The 14,154-nt window shown below is 38.1% G+C and overlaps 1 protein-coding gene across 5 annotated transcripts in view; it reads right to left on the reverse strand.

The window, feature by feature from the left end:
* Nucleotides 1-14,154, reverse strand: part of PPFIBP2 (PPFIA binding protein 2) — a 102,817-nt gene that overhangs the window by 31,086 nt on the left and 57,577 nt on the right. For all 5 annotated transcript variants that reach the window (XM_040609162.1, XM_040609163.1, XM_040609161.1 and 2 more), the window contains 2 exons: nt 12,054-12,167; nt 2,428-2,559 (listed from right to left, as the gene is read on the reverse strand). In XM_040609162.1, the coding sequence (XP_040465096.1) occupies nt 2,428-2,559; nt 12,054-12,167 (246 nt within the window). The remainder of the gene's footprint in view (nt 1-2,427; nt 2,560-12,053; nt 12,168-14,154) is intronic.

Below are 14,154 nucleotides of genomic sequence, written 5' to 3' on the forward strand. Positions count from 1 at the left end.
GAAATCTATCAAATCACTGTTTTCCTCACCTCTGCCAATCCTAAACTCAGTCTTGAAAGCAGCAATTGGCCAGCTGCAGTCTGTAAGAAAGGCTCTAGCTCTGTCACCAATAGCTTTGTTCCACTTAAGTAAAAATATTAACTGCAATTTCATTTGTGGCGTTATACGCTATAAAGGCATGTTGTAGTAGTCACGATATTCAGAGATACAATTACAGCAAGATTAATCTCATTCTGTCACTGTCTGGAGAACTGTCTCACTCTGAAGCCATTAGGTTACCACAACACAACCGTGTATGCAGGAACAAGAGCAAAGTAAAGGTGGACTGTGCTCATAAGAGTGGTTTATTCACTAGAAAGATGTAGTTGGGAAGTGGAGGCAAGGAGTTCAGGAAGACACCCAAACTATTACCAAACGCAAGCAGCAGTTCTAGTCTAATAGTACGAAGAAAATATATTAATAAATTTCATTCTGGTGTTTGAAATTGTGTTTGTATTAAAAAATTAGTCAAATTTACAGTAAAAGGACCTGAAATAGGGCTCAAGCATTAGAATTCAAGTAAACATCCTATCTGATTGAAAACAACGCCTGTTTATCTTGACAAATTGGATTAATGCTTATTCAGGACAATCTGAAATAATTTTAACAATGGTTCAGTGAGGCAACCAAAAATGCTGTTTATTTCCCACAGCTTTACTTACAACACCAGTTTTCCTTGCTTTGTACAGGCTTGTGACTTTCAACAGGCCAGAAATCTAATCACATCTCGGGGTAGTTAATAATTCAGGGCATACTTAACACAATGATTCTCAACTTTTCCATCAGATTAGAATCCTTTTCCATCTCAGCAGGAATGTTTCCTATCACCTAGCATTACACCACAGGCTTCCAGGACCATAAAGCTCAACTTGTCCCTGCAAGGGGGCCACACACCTTGTTGCAGTGACACGAGTTTCACATAGCCTCACCCCATCACAGGGGCAACTGGGCGCTTAGAAGTCCCCTCAGTGCAAAGGCGCTCAAAAGCTTCCTTCCTTTCCAGGAGCCAGGCTGCCTGTGCAAGTCCTGCGATTATTTAGGCAGCCTTGTGTCCTGGCATCTGAGGTGTAATGGGAAGTGCCGAAGGCCTCTGAGGCGGCCGGTGCTGGGACTGGGCTGCCATCTGTAGCAACGAGGCGCTGCACAGGCCTGTTTCCATTTTCAGGTAGTACGAGGCTGTGCTTAGGCCTTCTGTACACAGACACAATTATGGGTGAAAGAGCATGAGGCGGCCACAGATGGTAAAAACAGCAGCTGGTGCCTCTCTGGCTTGCAATCTCTGCCAGCAATTGCTCTCTTTAAGCTATCTATTAATCTCTAAAGAAAACTTCAGAGGATAAATAAGTTAAGAAACAAACACACTCCAAAAGTATTATGTCACTGCAGGTAAATTACTTACGCACAGTTATCAAACACTCCACTAGCAACGTAATGGAAAACAAACAGTTTTCTAACACTGCCTGAATTTCAAATTCTAAGTCAATGAAGAACATACAGTCTTTTTTCAGTCAGCAATATGTAAATCTTGGACCTAATAATCCTCCCTTGTCAGGTAATCTTCCCCTGCTAGCTCATCCCCTCACAGGACCACCAAGTAGGACAGCACGTGGCGATTCGTACGAATTACTTTTCCACAATCCCACTCCCTCCCAGGTCCCTGCTGCCACTCACTGCCATGAAATGGGTGTTTGCGTGACTCCTTGTTTCATACTCTCTTTCTTAAACAATATGGCAAAAACCAAAGCTGCTTTGATGTCCAGGACTCTCCACATCTGAAGGGGAGTACGGATTATAATTGCCTCCAATGCATGTTTTTTCTTTTTCTTTTTTTTTTTCTTCTTTCTTTCTTTTTCCCCTTGTTTTTTATTATGTAATGCCAAGGGGAAAGGCTCATTTGAGGAAAACGCCCTGCCCCTTGTCTTTCTCTCTCAAGTGCCAGGAATGCACCGAAATCACCAAGGGTGATCCCCCCAGTGTCTGTAGCACCCCTGATACTACTGAGCTGATGGTCTTCTCAGCCACAACAGTGAGGAAACAGAAGAGCCCTGCAGGCCTCACACGGCCACACCAGTCCAGCTCCTGTGGGAAGGAAAGGGTTAAGTAAATGCCAACTGTAATGTATGCTTCTGGAAGGCACTTTGTGCCTTGATTAAAGCCAAACAGCAGCCTCTGAAGTATAATGAGAGAGGGGAAAATAAACCACATTCCAAAAATGCATAATCATATTCCTCACTGAATTCATAGCATCAATGATAGGGACTGTGCTGTAAGCACAGAAAATCCTGTTGCACGCCAATTTCAGCTCAAAAGCTCAGATGTATAACAGCATACCATACACAGCTGATAGAAAAAAAACCCCAAACCAATAAGCTAATGAAAGAAACTCACCTCAGCTTTGTTCTGTTTCTCTTCATATTCACTCTGTTCCTTTTCCATACCAACCAGCTTAATCTTCAGGTCTGAAACTTCAGCCATTAGATCTAATTTCTGAGTCTCTAGTGATGTTCGACTTAGCAACTCCTGAAAGCACAGCAGAAAATTTTCTCCAGTTATTTGTTTAAACACCTGACAGAATGCTATGTGATTTATTGGCAGACCATACTAAAGTCTCTACCCTGCTATTTAATGTTTTCATTACAACAGCAAAACGATTCACTTCTTCAAAAGTCACACTTGCTACTGCTATACAATGACAAAATATAAAAATGCAGCAAGATAGATTTGTTGTAAACATTTACTGTGGGCAGAAAAAGTAACTAAAAATAAATAATGGAGTGATTGGCAAACTCATAGGAAAGCAAAATACCTCTCCAAAACATATATACTTTGAACTGTTAGAACTGTGTGTTTCTCACGTGCTGCAGTTATTTTCACCTAAACGTCCTCCTGCGTTAATTACTAAACCACTGTGTCCCCCTCCCTGCTTGAAGAAAATGTGTGGCAGAGTTAATCCCCAGGCAAGACATGACATCAGAAAACAATACTAAGGCTGAACAAACACAAACCTACACAATGCCACATGACACATTACAAAACAGTTGGCTACTTCCTAAAATACTTGTCAGACAAAGCTACATTTCAGTATTACAATGAAACATTTTAGAATTTCTTATCGGGTGTTATTCAGTAAAGGCAGCATTACAGAATGAGCACTCTAACCAAAATAAAGTACCAAAGACAAGCAACATTTCTGCAGTCATGCTTATAGTACTTGAAAGTTTGCACCATGTAGTACTTGTTAACTTTTGAAGGATGTGGAGGGAACAGCAGTGAATGAAGTGTTATGCCCTAACTGGAACCCTAAAAGGCAACGTCTAAATTGAGTAGCAGTGTAAAGGAGAAACAATTGGCCACCACTCTCTGCTTGTGTGCCCTGAGTTTGCTTTTCAGATTGCAGAGAAAGGCATACTTCAGACAGAGTGATATCACTGTGTTTGGAAAACATTCAATATTCACACCTTTATTGCATCTTTTAGTTTTCAAGAAAGCCAAAGCAAAAAGTCTTCCAAAATATACAATGCTTCTGTTGGCCTCCATCTTCAAAGAGAAAAAACTCCATTCAGGAGTTTAAGCCTTACTGAAAGATCCATACCTAACTTTCCAAGTGCCTAATTAATTTGTACAAAACAATGCAGGTTTCTAGATGGTTAAAAAATTTTACGTTAATTCATAACTGTTAGTTATTAGTGTTTCGATCATATGAAACACACTGAGGAATCACAGCAGATGAAGGAAGTGACTTAACTGAAGTTGCCATCTGGATCTATGCTGATGTTACTGAGTGATCAGAAACTGCCCTGCCCATCACCCTTTTCTTATCTCTTCCTCTTCCACAAACCGTACGATATTTTGTAGACCATAGCTTGGAGCTGAGGAAGCCACAAAGGTTATTTTAAAAATTATATAGTTAAAAGTTCATTTGGAACCCAAATCTGCTCTACATGTAAATTGTTTTAGTCTGGTGGGGGATACTGCCCAAATTAAAAATAGTACTAAACTTGCATCTGAATTGCAACAGCAATTATCTAAGCCACCCACTATTCCCAGTGCCATGCCCACTCCTGCTGACATTGACAATGATATTTGTGTATGGATGGGAAAACAAACAAAAATGTAGCCTCATGGTTAGGGTTTTTTTCTCTGAATAAAATAAATCAAGCATTAATCAGGAAAAGATAGCGCACTGACTTTTTTTATTGAGAAACTTGAAGGGGCAGTCACCTCGTGAAATCCCAGAAGTAGCTGCTTTCTACAAAGGTGATTAAACATTACAATTGTAACTCCAAATAACTCCTCTGTCTTCCAGAAAAACACTAATCTGCACAAGTTCCAGAGGCACATTCCAGTCCAGACTGGAACAGGCTCAGTACAGCTGTTAACATAGCAGATTTCTGCAGATTAAGACGTAGCTATAAATGAGAACTTTGATATAAAATTAAGGCCACTGAACATCAAAAAGACTAGCAGGATGAGGTGACTTTTGTCCCATGGACAGACCCTATTCACTGTTGAACCAAAACAATGTTTAGACTTTTTTTTTTTTTTTTTTTGACACTGACATGGTATATTCCATGGGATGACAGGAAGATTTCTTAGTAAGGCAAGGAGAGACATGGCATCTCTCTAGATGTTTAACAAAACATCTGTTCTTTGAGTGCACCATCTAGCATTACTCCCTCGTTACCCTGTAGACTCCCAAATTACACTTAAGTTATGGAATGGTGAGTAATACCGCACTCCTCTCACTCTGAGTTCAGTAGCTCCACGTGAACACTAAGGCACTAGCTGGTATAAGTGAACCTGAAGGCAGCTAATGTGTGGGGTTTTTTAAAATCAACTCAAACAAAATTTTAGTTTGCTCTAAGCTGGATAATCAGATTCTCAGCTAGTATAAACTGGCATAAAACTCTTGCCTTAAAATAGACAAAATAGCTAACTATCTCTGGTTTGTTTTCAATGGAGCTACACTGATTTAAAACAGCTGACAATTTCTCTTGCATCTAGACAGTCTAACTTTTGCTTTGGAAGAAAGTGCCGTTTAAAGTAAATGTCCCTACTCGAAATGGTAACATCTGGAAGCAATTATTTTCATCTTCAAGCAGATGCTCACAGTGAACAGCCCATTAAGAATGTGACCCATTTTGTTACAGAGAAATTATAGTTTATTTCAGTGGTATGATGCAACTTGAATTCAGCCAGAATAAATATGCAATTGTAAGAAAAGAAAATACAAATTTATGTTATTGGTTTTAAAGCAGAAAAAATAATATAAGACAGGCAAAATGGTAATTTGGGCTGTAGCAGCTTTAGGAAGACCTTAAAGAGCTGAAATACAGAACAGAAATAGAACATATCCTAGCAAATCTTGTTTATAAAGAGGATACTTGTTTTTAATTTTAAAATCTACTATAATTTATCAAAGTTCTTTTTTTTAAAACTAAACTTTTAATTTTTAAAATTAGGAAAAAGCTATTTTAAAGTAGAATAATTATTAAAGATAAGTCATGCAGAAGCTGCAATATGCATGTATCAGACAGATCAATGAACAGCAAACTATTTCCAAACACAACTGTATTTTTAAAATTCACACTGTATATTTTTTAAATATTTCATCTTGATTTTCAATATTCCCAACGAAACTGAAGCACATGCTCTATACCTCACTTTCACATTTTGTTTTCTTGGAAATACCTAATTCTTGTAAAGCAGCTTGTAAAATTTAACAGGACAGAAAATAACTTAGAAAGAGGACTCTACACTTTTCCAGGCTGGCAGCTGCAAGCAAAGAAAATTCCAGGATATTTAGCACACCACAGAACAGAAGATACAATCCATGCCATACACTGACTGAGAAACCGTAAGTAAGATTTTAGTCAAGTTGGGGACATCCCCCCCCCCCAAAAAAAAAAAAAAAAATCCCATTTTGCACTTGTGCACTGCAGAAAATACAACACTCAACAAGATTCATACTTTTCATCCTTACTAACGTAGTTGAGACAGACCGACCAAGCTACCTACCTGGTAAGCAAAATTCAGCAAGAACCACCACTAATGAGGACTGCACTTTTCAAGTGCTGTGTGTCAGCTGTGGTAGAAATCAGATATTTGCTTAACTGAAAACACAGCTGAAAGCAATGTACATCTGTAATCACCATGAAATGGTGCAAGTCAGTAGTAGAGAGTGAATTACAGCCCTCCAATTCATCATTTGCCCATTATATAGTTAAGCAACAGAAAGGACAGAAATTCCCATTGCACTGCCAATTTGAACAACCCTTTGCATATGCCTGAGGAACAGATTCATGCCTACATTAACTTTAAAATAACAAAGCACTGTAATGCTCACCTGCATAGAGGCGCTGCACAACTTGATGGCACGCTCTGAAAACCTTATGCCTCACACCAGAGCAGCACAGAGCACACTTCAAAATCTGAAACACTAAGCTAGCTGCTGGCAAGGAGTTACTGCATGCTATAAACAAGTGCTGAAATTCATCTAAGATCAGATAACTCCGGCAACTGAAAGTTGAAGGAATGATCCTTGCCAGCCAGCAAAGTTCCCGAGAAGCAAACAGATACACACCAGATTCATACCCTGCAAGCAAGATAGGATTCTGTCTCCCCTGAGTATAAGACAACTGCAAAACCAGAACAGGTACACACTAAACCGTGTCAGATTAAAGTTCTTACTCTCATACAGCTCCTCCCTGCATTCTTTTAATTCTGGTTTTTAAAAGATTCTCCATTGTGCCTCACAAAGGGCACTGCCTGGCACACTTTCCCCTGCTCCTTGCACCCAGCAGAAGCTGGCCATAAAGTGACATGAGAAACAGTTTCTACGTGTATTTTTAAGACAGAAAGAATCCTAGAGCCAAATGCTTTGTAATTTGCAGGAGAATTTATTTGATAGAAGACGCAATCATGCCTGCACAATGCAACCATCTGACAAGAGTCCCCTGAATTGCTTCTTGCAATTATGTGTCAGAAATAAGACTCGTGTCAGAAAAGAAAAAGGTGGAAACACACAGTTAAACCACATTTAGGATTTGGTCAGGTACAGGAAAGACACTGCCACAGAGACCAGCATTTTGATTGGCAACACAAACTGTGCACTGTTAAGACTTTATGCCAGAGAGCTTCAATGGGAACTAGTATCTGTTAAACAAATCAAATGCAGCACTGCAATAGCAAAGAGGTAACTAACTATTCTTACTCACGATAATTACCATAACAAATGCACTTAAAAGAGCCGTGGAGGTGAAATCTGTATGTGCAAAAAAATCACTTTTCAAAGTGATGTAACACAGCTGTCAAGATTGACAGCACAGATTCCTTAGCACCACTGTGTTTACATTATGCATGGCTGGTACTTTCTGTTATGGGACAGTTTAGGCTACTACTATACAGAGCAAAAATTACTTCTGCTTTCCAATTCTATTCTTCATTTGTACAGTACAAATGAAAGAGAAGTTGATAGCAAGTTGATAGGAGGTTCCCCTAAGGCTAACATAGCAGATGTTTAAGATCCCCTCTTGAAAAAACAAAACTCCTTCCTTAAAATGGACTGGAAGAAAGTACTTAGAAATGCCACATACTAACTTTGAGTAAGACATATAACACATCACTGTTCTCTAAAACTGGCTGTGATTTTACATTTTAAAGCAGCGGATACACTGGAAATAGACTGTCACAGCATAAATTGTTTTCATAGGGTAATTCCAGGAGGGTGGGGGTTTTTTTATTTATTTTATATCAAGACGTATTCATTACAACATGCTAAGGGCAAGATCGGTAACCATTCACATAGGCTGGCCTTTCCATATCCTTTACACATTTGATGGCAAGACATAGATACCACTGGAAGGCAATTCAGTGAGACTAAACTGGTATCTTGCTCCCAGTCCTGCTCCAGAAAATTTTCTCTTAACACTTACTATCAAGGATGACCAAGGAAATGTGTTTCTTGGGCCAAACCAGAATCGTACTTAAGGACTGATATAAAGTTTTGTCCTTCACTGTCATGAGTTTTTGAAAGACCTGCTTTGTTTTAAAGAAAGAAAATGCAAACACCTTCAAGGTGAAACATGCTTATCTTGATTAGAGTCTGTAGTGGAACAAGTATCCTTACAAAAGCAAAATGTTGAGTTTGACACCGTAAGCACATCTAATGAAAACACACATGCATTATCTGTAACTGCACACCAGGGCATCTCAGGACCTGTTTCACAGGTTTGTTTCTCAAACACTGCTAAGCCGTATTTTCTTTGGCTGTGATTTCATAAACAGCTAGGTCAAGTGCACATCTCACTACTGCCCTCATGCCATGCCTTGACCTTTTCTGTGAGCTGTTTCAACATGCTAACCCAGGAGAAAAACAGCCCCTTCTTTTTAAACCCCAAGTTAGTTTTCTCCCAGTCACTGAGGAAAAAATCTGATGAGCATGAGAGCCAGTATAAAGTTAAGTTGCAGAAGCACACCATCAGGAACAGGGAGAAGGATGAAAGAATGTGGCCTTCTCTTTTTTTGTAGCTGTAGATTGGCTCAACTCATTTCTTGAACGCTCACATTTTGACTAAGGGATATTGCACTATCCTCTTAGAGTGATGAAGAATCAAGATTTTCTGCAAAGCATCATCATCATCTGTTGCTACTATTACTCAATCAAGATGTTCACACTAACTGGTAAACAGCCTTTTTATATGATTCATATAAAGTTTATTTTAGCTGCTGTTTCAGAAGTGTTTTCATGATCACTTTGTAGCAGGGTTCAAAACAACTGTGCATAAATCATAAGCCAGAAGGATTTTAGCCAGTAACCCCACCCTGACCAAGTGGACAAGTCTCTGCTAGCATAGATTCAGCAAAAACTATTGTGCAGGATACCCTCTCTGTTGAGGAACTACCAGACACCATCATTAACTTGAAGTACATGATTTTTGTTTTCATTGTAGCATTTTGGGCACAGAATTAACTGAGTCACTTTTCTTATAGTTAAAATTAAAAAGACAGGGCTTATCCTGGACTCATGTACATGGTTTCTCAGATAAGTAAATAATATGCTTACCCATACTACAGTTAGCTTAGTTCTACTAATATACATTAAACATTTTTTAAGTTAGGGCAATTATCTTTATTGTTCCAGTTTCTATTTAGCAGAAGCAGTCAACTTAATTTCACAAAGGTGAAAATCAGTGGAGTTCAATGTATGGTGAATAAGCAAGCAGAACCACGAAATAAAATTGGATTTACATGCATCTCAGGAAGGTAATAGTAGTCTTTCTGAAAAGCAAGAATATTTAGATAGAAACATAGAGCTAGATGATTTTTTTCTTATTAGAAATAATCTAGTTTACTGTAAAAGTAAAGAAATACTGTCTTGAAAGACCCACTAAATAGTTTTCATGGGAAAATTCAATGACAGCCCTAGTACCTTTCATCTCTTTACTAAGCATCATGAGCACTTACTTGTGCAGGACACTGGAACTGCTGGCTGAGAAGATCTGAACCCAACACTCCCCAAAACATGAGTGATCCATCAGTCTAATGAAGCCTCTGAGGCCATATACTCACTCTATTTTTGACAAATTAACCGCAGGAAGGCCTACTGACCATGTATCTTGCAGGCATGTCCTAACCATCACATTATCAGGTCATTCTCTTCTCTCCAAATCTCAACTTATTCCCTGTAGAGGGTAATCTTTCCAACAAGATGAACTGTGAAAAGCACCATCAAAATAAATCATAGCCAATACGGCCCTCTGTGGAGGCATAATAAATGTGCAATTTCCCTGACTTGAAATTTTGAGAGATCTAACTTGGTTTTCCCATATCCCATTGTCTACTGGGATACGTAATCCATGTGAGAAAGACACCAGAACTACCATTCCCTCATCACCCTTTAGTATTTCCCCTAATTTGCTCTTCTTAATGTTCACAAAACTAAAATGTTAACATATTTTTTTCCTCATTCCAGTGAGGAAATAGATTTTAAATATCTCAGTTTCACACTGAGTTTGTTTTTGAATTTTGGTTCAGCCATCAAAAGTACATCACCCACACTAAAATTAAAATCCTAAGTATGTGTTTGTTTCTGTGTCTGTCTCTATGCAAAGTTCAAATGGACAAACTCATAGGGTAAAAATGAAACACAAAATTTTACCAAGTTGTCGCCTAGATAATCCTTTCTTTTGGAAAAAAAAAACCCCAAACCAAACCCAACAAACCAAATTTGAGCTCTCATACATGCTGTAAGCATGAGAGATCTGTCACTTAGAAATTTAGCACGCTTGTCAGTATTTCTGTAAATTATGTTCAAATCTAAGATCTCAAAACAACAATACAAAACAATCAACAAATTTGAGCTTACTCCTATTTAATATGCGTACAAGAAAGAAAATAAATCTGAAATTACTCCCCACTTGGCAAAAATTACAGGTGCTCAAAGTAATCTCAACATTTAGATTTAAGGTTTATGTTAAACATATTTGGAGATTCTCTAACTTCTTTAGCTTTAGTACAGACTTTTGTAGCTTATCACTTCAGAATCAGCTTTGTAAGCAATTTGCGCGTGTACCTAATGTCGTATGCTTTCACTGTAACAGTAATGTACATGCATTATTATATTTTGTTCTCAGATGCCTCAGTGTTCAGTTAAATCAGGCTTTAAATTCATGTTTCCTCAGAAGATCATCAAAGCAGAACATTTTAAGACAGAGAAATAATAAACAGTTGTAGCAGAAGTTACAGAGTAACTATCTAGTTTTAGATTGAAACAGGAAACTTCTACACTCTATTGTGAACGCCTTCCTGAAATTTGAAAACAGATTTTCATAATTTAAATAGTTACTGTTCTTTGAGTTTCACTTGAGATCTCACTGAAAAACTAAATGCACTCGCTATTTGCAGTTTTAAAAATGTCCCCTCATTAAAGAATGAGAATAAAACTTTTCCCAGCTAGAAGCATTTTGGGCTGCGAAAGTTCTGTGTGACCAATTCTTTTTTTGAGAAGCTTGTAGAATAATAACTTTTAAAGGTTTAGGATACAAGATTATTTATAAAAACTGCTACTGTTTACATGCATACCTACAGGAATCTTTGTCATAATTTAAAGCTATCGATTAGTTCATAGAAAGACTTGTACATTTCACACAGACTAAAACAGTAAATATATAACACAACAATTTGGGTGGGGAGAGGAAGTAAGTTCATCAAGAACAATGTCTATCCTGCAGATTTCTAGCATAGATTTTGAGGGTTAGTTACAGTTTCAAATCTATTTTTGATATCTCTGTACTGTATTACCAGTAGATGATCTGCATCTGTAATACACGCAAGTTGCATCTGGAGAGTTCTTTTGCATCAACAGATCAGCCAGCTCTGCACTAACACATGAAATATCAGGTATTCAATTTATCATTTGTTCTGCTCCCTCAACATGTAACATGAAAAAGCAAAAATTAAATCACATAGCCTGAAACTGTAAATTGAAATAAAGAAAATTATGCCTTTGTATACTGATTTTCATTCAAAAATAAGGGCAAAGCTCCAAAATTAAGCAAGAAATGGTTATAGAACCAAACCTGATGCAGTAATTCATTTCAGCTTACTACCTGTTCAGCTTCACAGCCATACAAAAACAGAAGACAGTTAAATAAAACCTAATTCTATAACTCCTACATATATTAGATACATTTAACCTGTCTAACCAGTTACTCAACCACGTCCAAATTTAGTTCGTCAGCACAGTACAAATAAGACACAATAGTTTCATTTTACATGCTGCCACGTACAGTATTATGCAACCAGCCAGTAAAATGTTTCTGCAACAGGAAAACAAAGAAACATTTATTGAAAAAAAAAAATGTGAAAAGCAGCAAGAGGACAATAAAAGTGGCATTTTTTTCCTGTTTTATCTTGTTGCCAAAGGCACTCACACATGCAGACAAGCTGACCATATATGTTCAACCTTTTGTTGGAGAAGATTATACAAGACACTTTCCAATCTAGATTTTTACCTGTTGAAGCATTTCTTCTGTAGCATTCAGTTTTAACTGATGCCCCTCAAGACAGATTTCTAAGTCCCGGATTTTCTCTCCTTGAGCTTCCACCTGGTCTGTAAGTACGCTCACCTGTAATTTGAGAAGAGAAGCACAATGCTACTGAACTGACTGTAAATAAGTTTCAATTACCTTATACAATTAACATCCAAATGCACATTCTAACAGCAAGTTCTCTTTTAAAGTCCTCAATGGTTGAATATTCTTGTGCTCTGCAGCAACCTGCTCTATCAAGATAGGCAATTTTTCAGTCTCACCTATGTTTTACTTCAACTCCGCCCTCTGACACCCCCCCCGCCCCCGATTATTTTATTTTAATATAAAAGAGAAGAGCATTTCTATAAGAGATGGAAGACTACCTACAGGTAGCCTCAGTCAGCTCACACGAAAGTCTGAAAAATTAGAAAGTACCAAACAAGAACACAAGATACTGAAAATATTTTGTGGTTTTGGAGCATGCATTGCCATTTCAGGTTCCATTAGCATTTCACTCCCTAAAATGGATAAACAATAAAAATGTTCATTCAGAAACCAACCAATTACCTTACTTCTTACAAGAACAGAAAACCAGCTTACCTATCAATAAAGTGTTCTGAAGTTATAAAGAATGCAATGAGTAAAAGACATGTTTTAGCAGCGGCAAAGTTCTATTCCAAGAAAAATTCCCAGGCTTTGCAAGCCAAAACATGAAAGCAAAAGAAGTGAGATACAGACAATGAATCCCAGGAAAAGAAACAATAAGCAATACTGCTAAAGAACTGTGGGAATGGTGGTACAGACCAGTGAGCGCATAGTAAGAAAAGTCCAGCTGCCTAACTAAAAGCTGGCACAAAGCTGACAAAGCTGTACTCAGGATAACATTAGAAAGGTGTTAATTCCTTTGTTAAGCAGTACATACACTCCATATATTCAGTTTTACTATTCACTGATATGAAAGCTTTGATTATACTGGAAAAATGCTCTCTCTCACAGAAAAAGCAACCTTAGGTGTTTAAACTCCAGTTTGAATGAAATTAGTTAAAACTTATCTATGCTGTCACATCCAACCCTGCGACACCTTTATTTAAAAAAACAAGGGGGTACAGAATGTGGAAATGAAACCTTTCAGATGTATCCCCTATGCAGCATTTCTAGAACTCAATCAATGATAACTGAGCTCACTTCAGGGAAGGTGCAGAGGGAGCGACTGAGTGATTTGTATTTGTTTCACCTACGAACTTAATGACAAGCATGCCTGGGAAAGGAACACAGAAAAAGGAAAAAAAAAAAAAAGGACTATTTTATTATTTTGCCTTTAAAGTAGTTGGGTGTAGGGTAGAGTACAGACAAACACAGGATGAGAGATGATAGGAAGGAGTGGGTGGAGGCAGATGGCAGGGGGATGAATCCAAGCTGGGGCAGAGGGACAACTCCCTGTAAGGAAGTTTGCTGCTTGTCTACTTTTTTGTTTTGCTCCCACTAAATGGGTGATGGCACACAAAGGAACCCAACCCTGTGAGGTCAGAAAGCAAGAAGGAACAAACTGAATCCTCTTCTTCACTCTCATGCAGGTTCCAGAGAAAGAAAACAAGCTCTCCTTAAAGGATCAGGTTAGATTCCAACTAGCATTGTAACCTGCAAGGAAAACTCTGTATGTTAAATGTGACCTGCAAAGGAATTTAGTAAAATCTTAGCAGCTTTAGAAGCATGTGTTGGATGTTCCAGTAGTTAGGCAGAGACACACATTAGCCATTTTGAGCTCATATTTTCCCTGCTGTTCAGGATTACATCTGCCAGACTCTTCAGGGAATCAGTAGGCTGCACACAGAACGTAACCTCAGTGTATGCTATGCTGGTAAGTCCATCTTGCCTTAGCAGTGCAATACCCATGAGAGTCAGCCCATAGGTAATGTATTTTCTACAAGTATCTACAGAAGTGAGGCATGCTGAACAGTTAGCTAAAAATCAAGTGGTATAAGGGTTGAAAACATCTTTGTGAAAAAACAAAAAAAATAACCACAAAAACCCAAACAGAACACCTGAAGAAGTACATGAGCTCTTATTCGCAGGCACTGAGCTG

The sequence above is a fragment of the Falco naumanni genome, chromosome 10 (genome assembly GCF_017639655.2).
Source record: "Falco naumanni isolate bFalNau1 chromosome 10, bFalNau1.pat, whole genome shotgun sequence".
NCBI lineage: Eukaryota > Metazoa > Chordata > Aves > Falconiformes > Falconidae > Falco > Falco naumanni.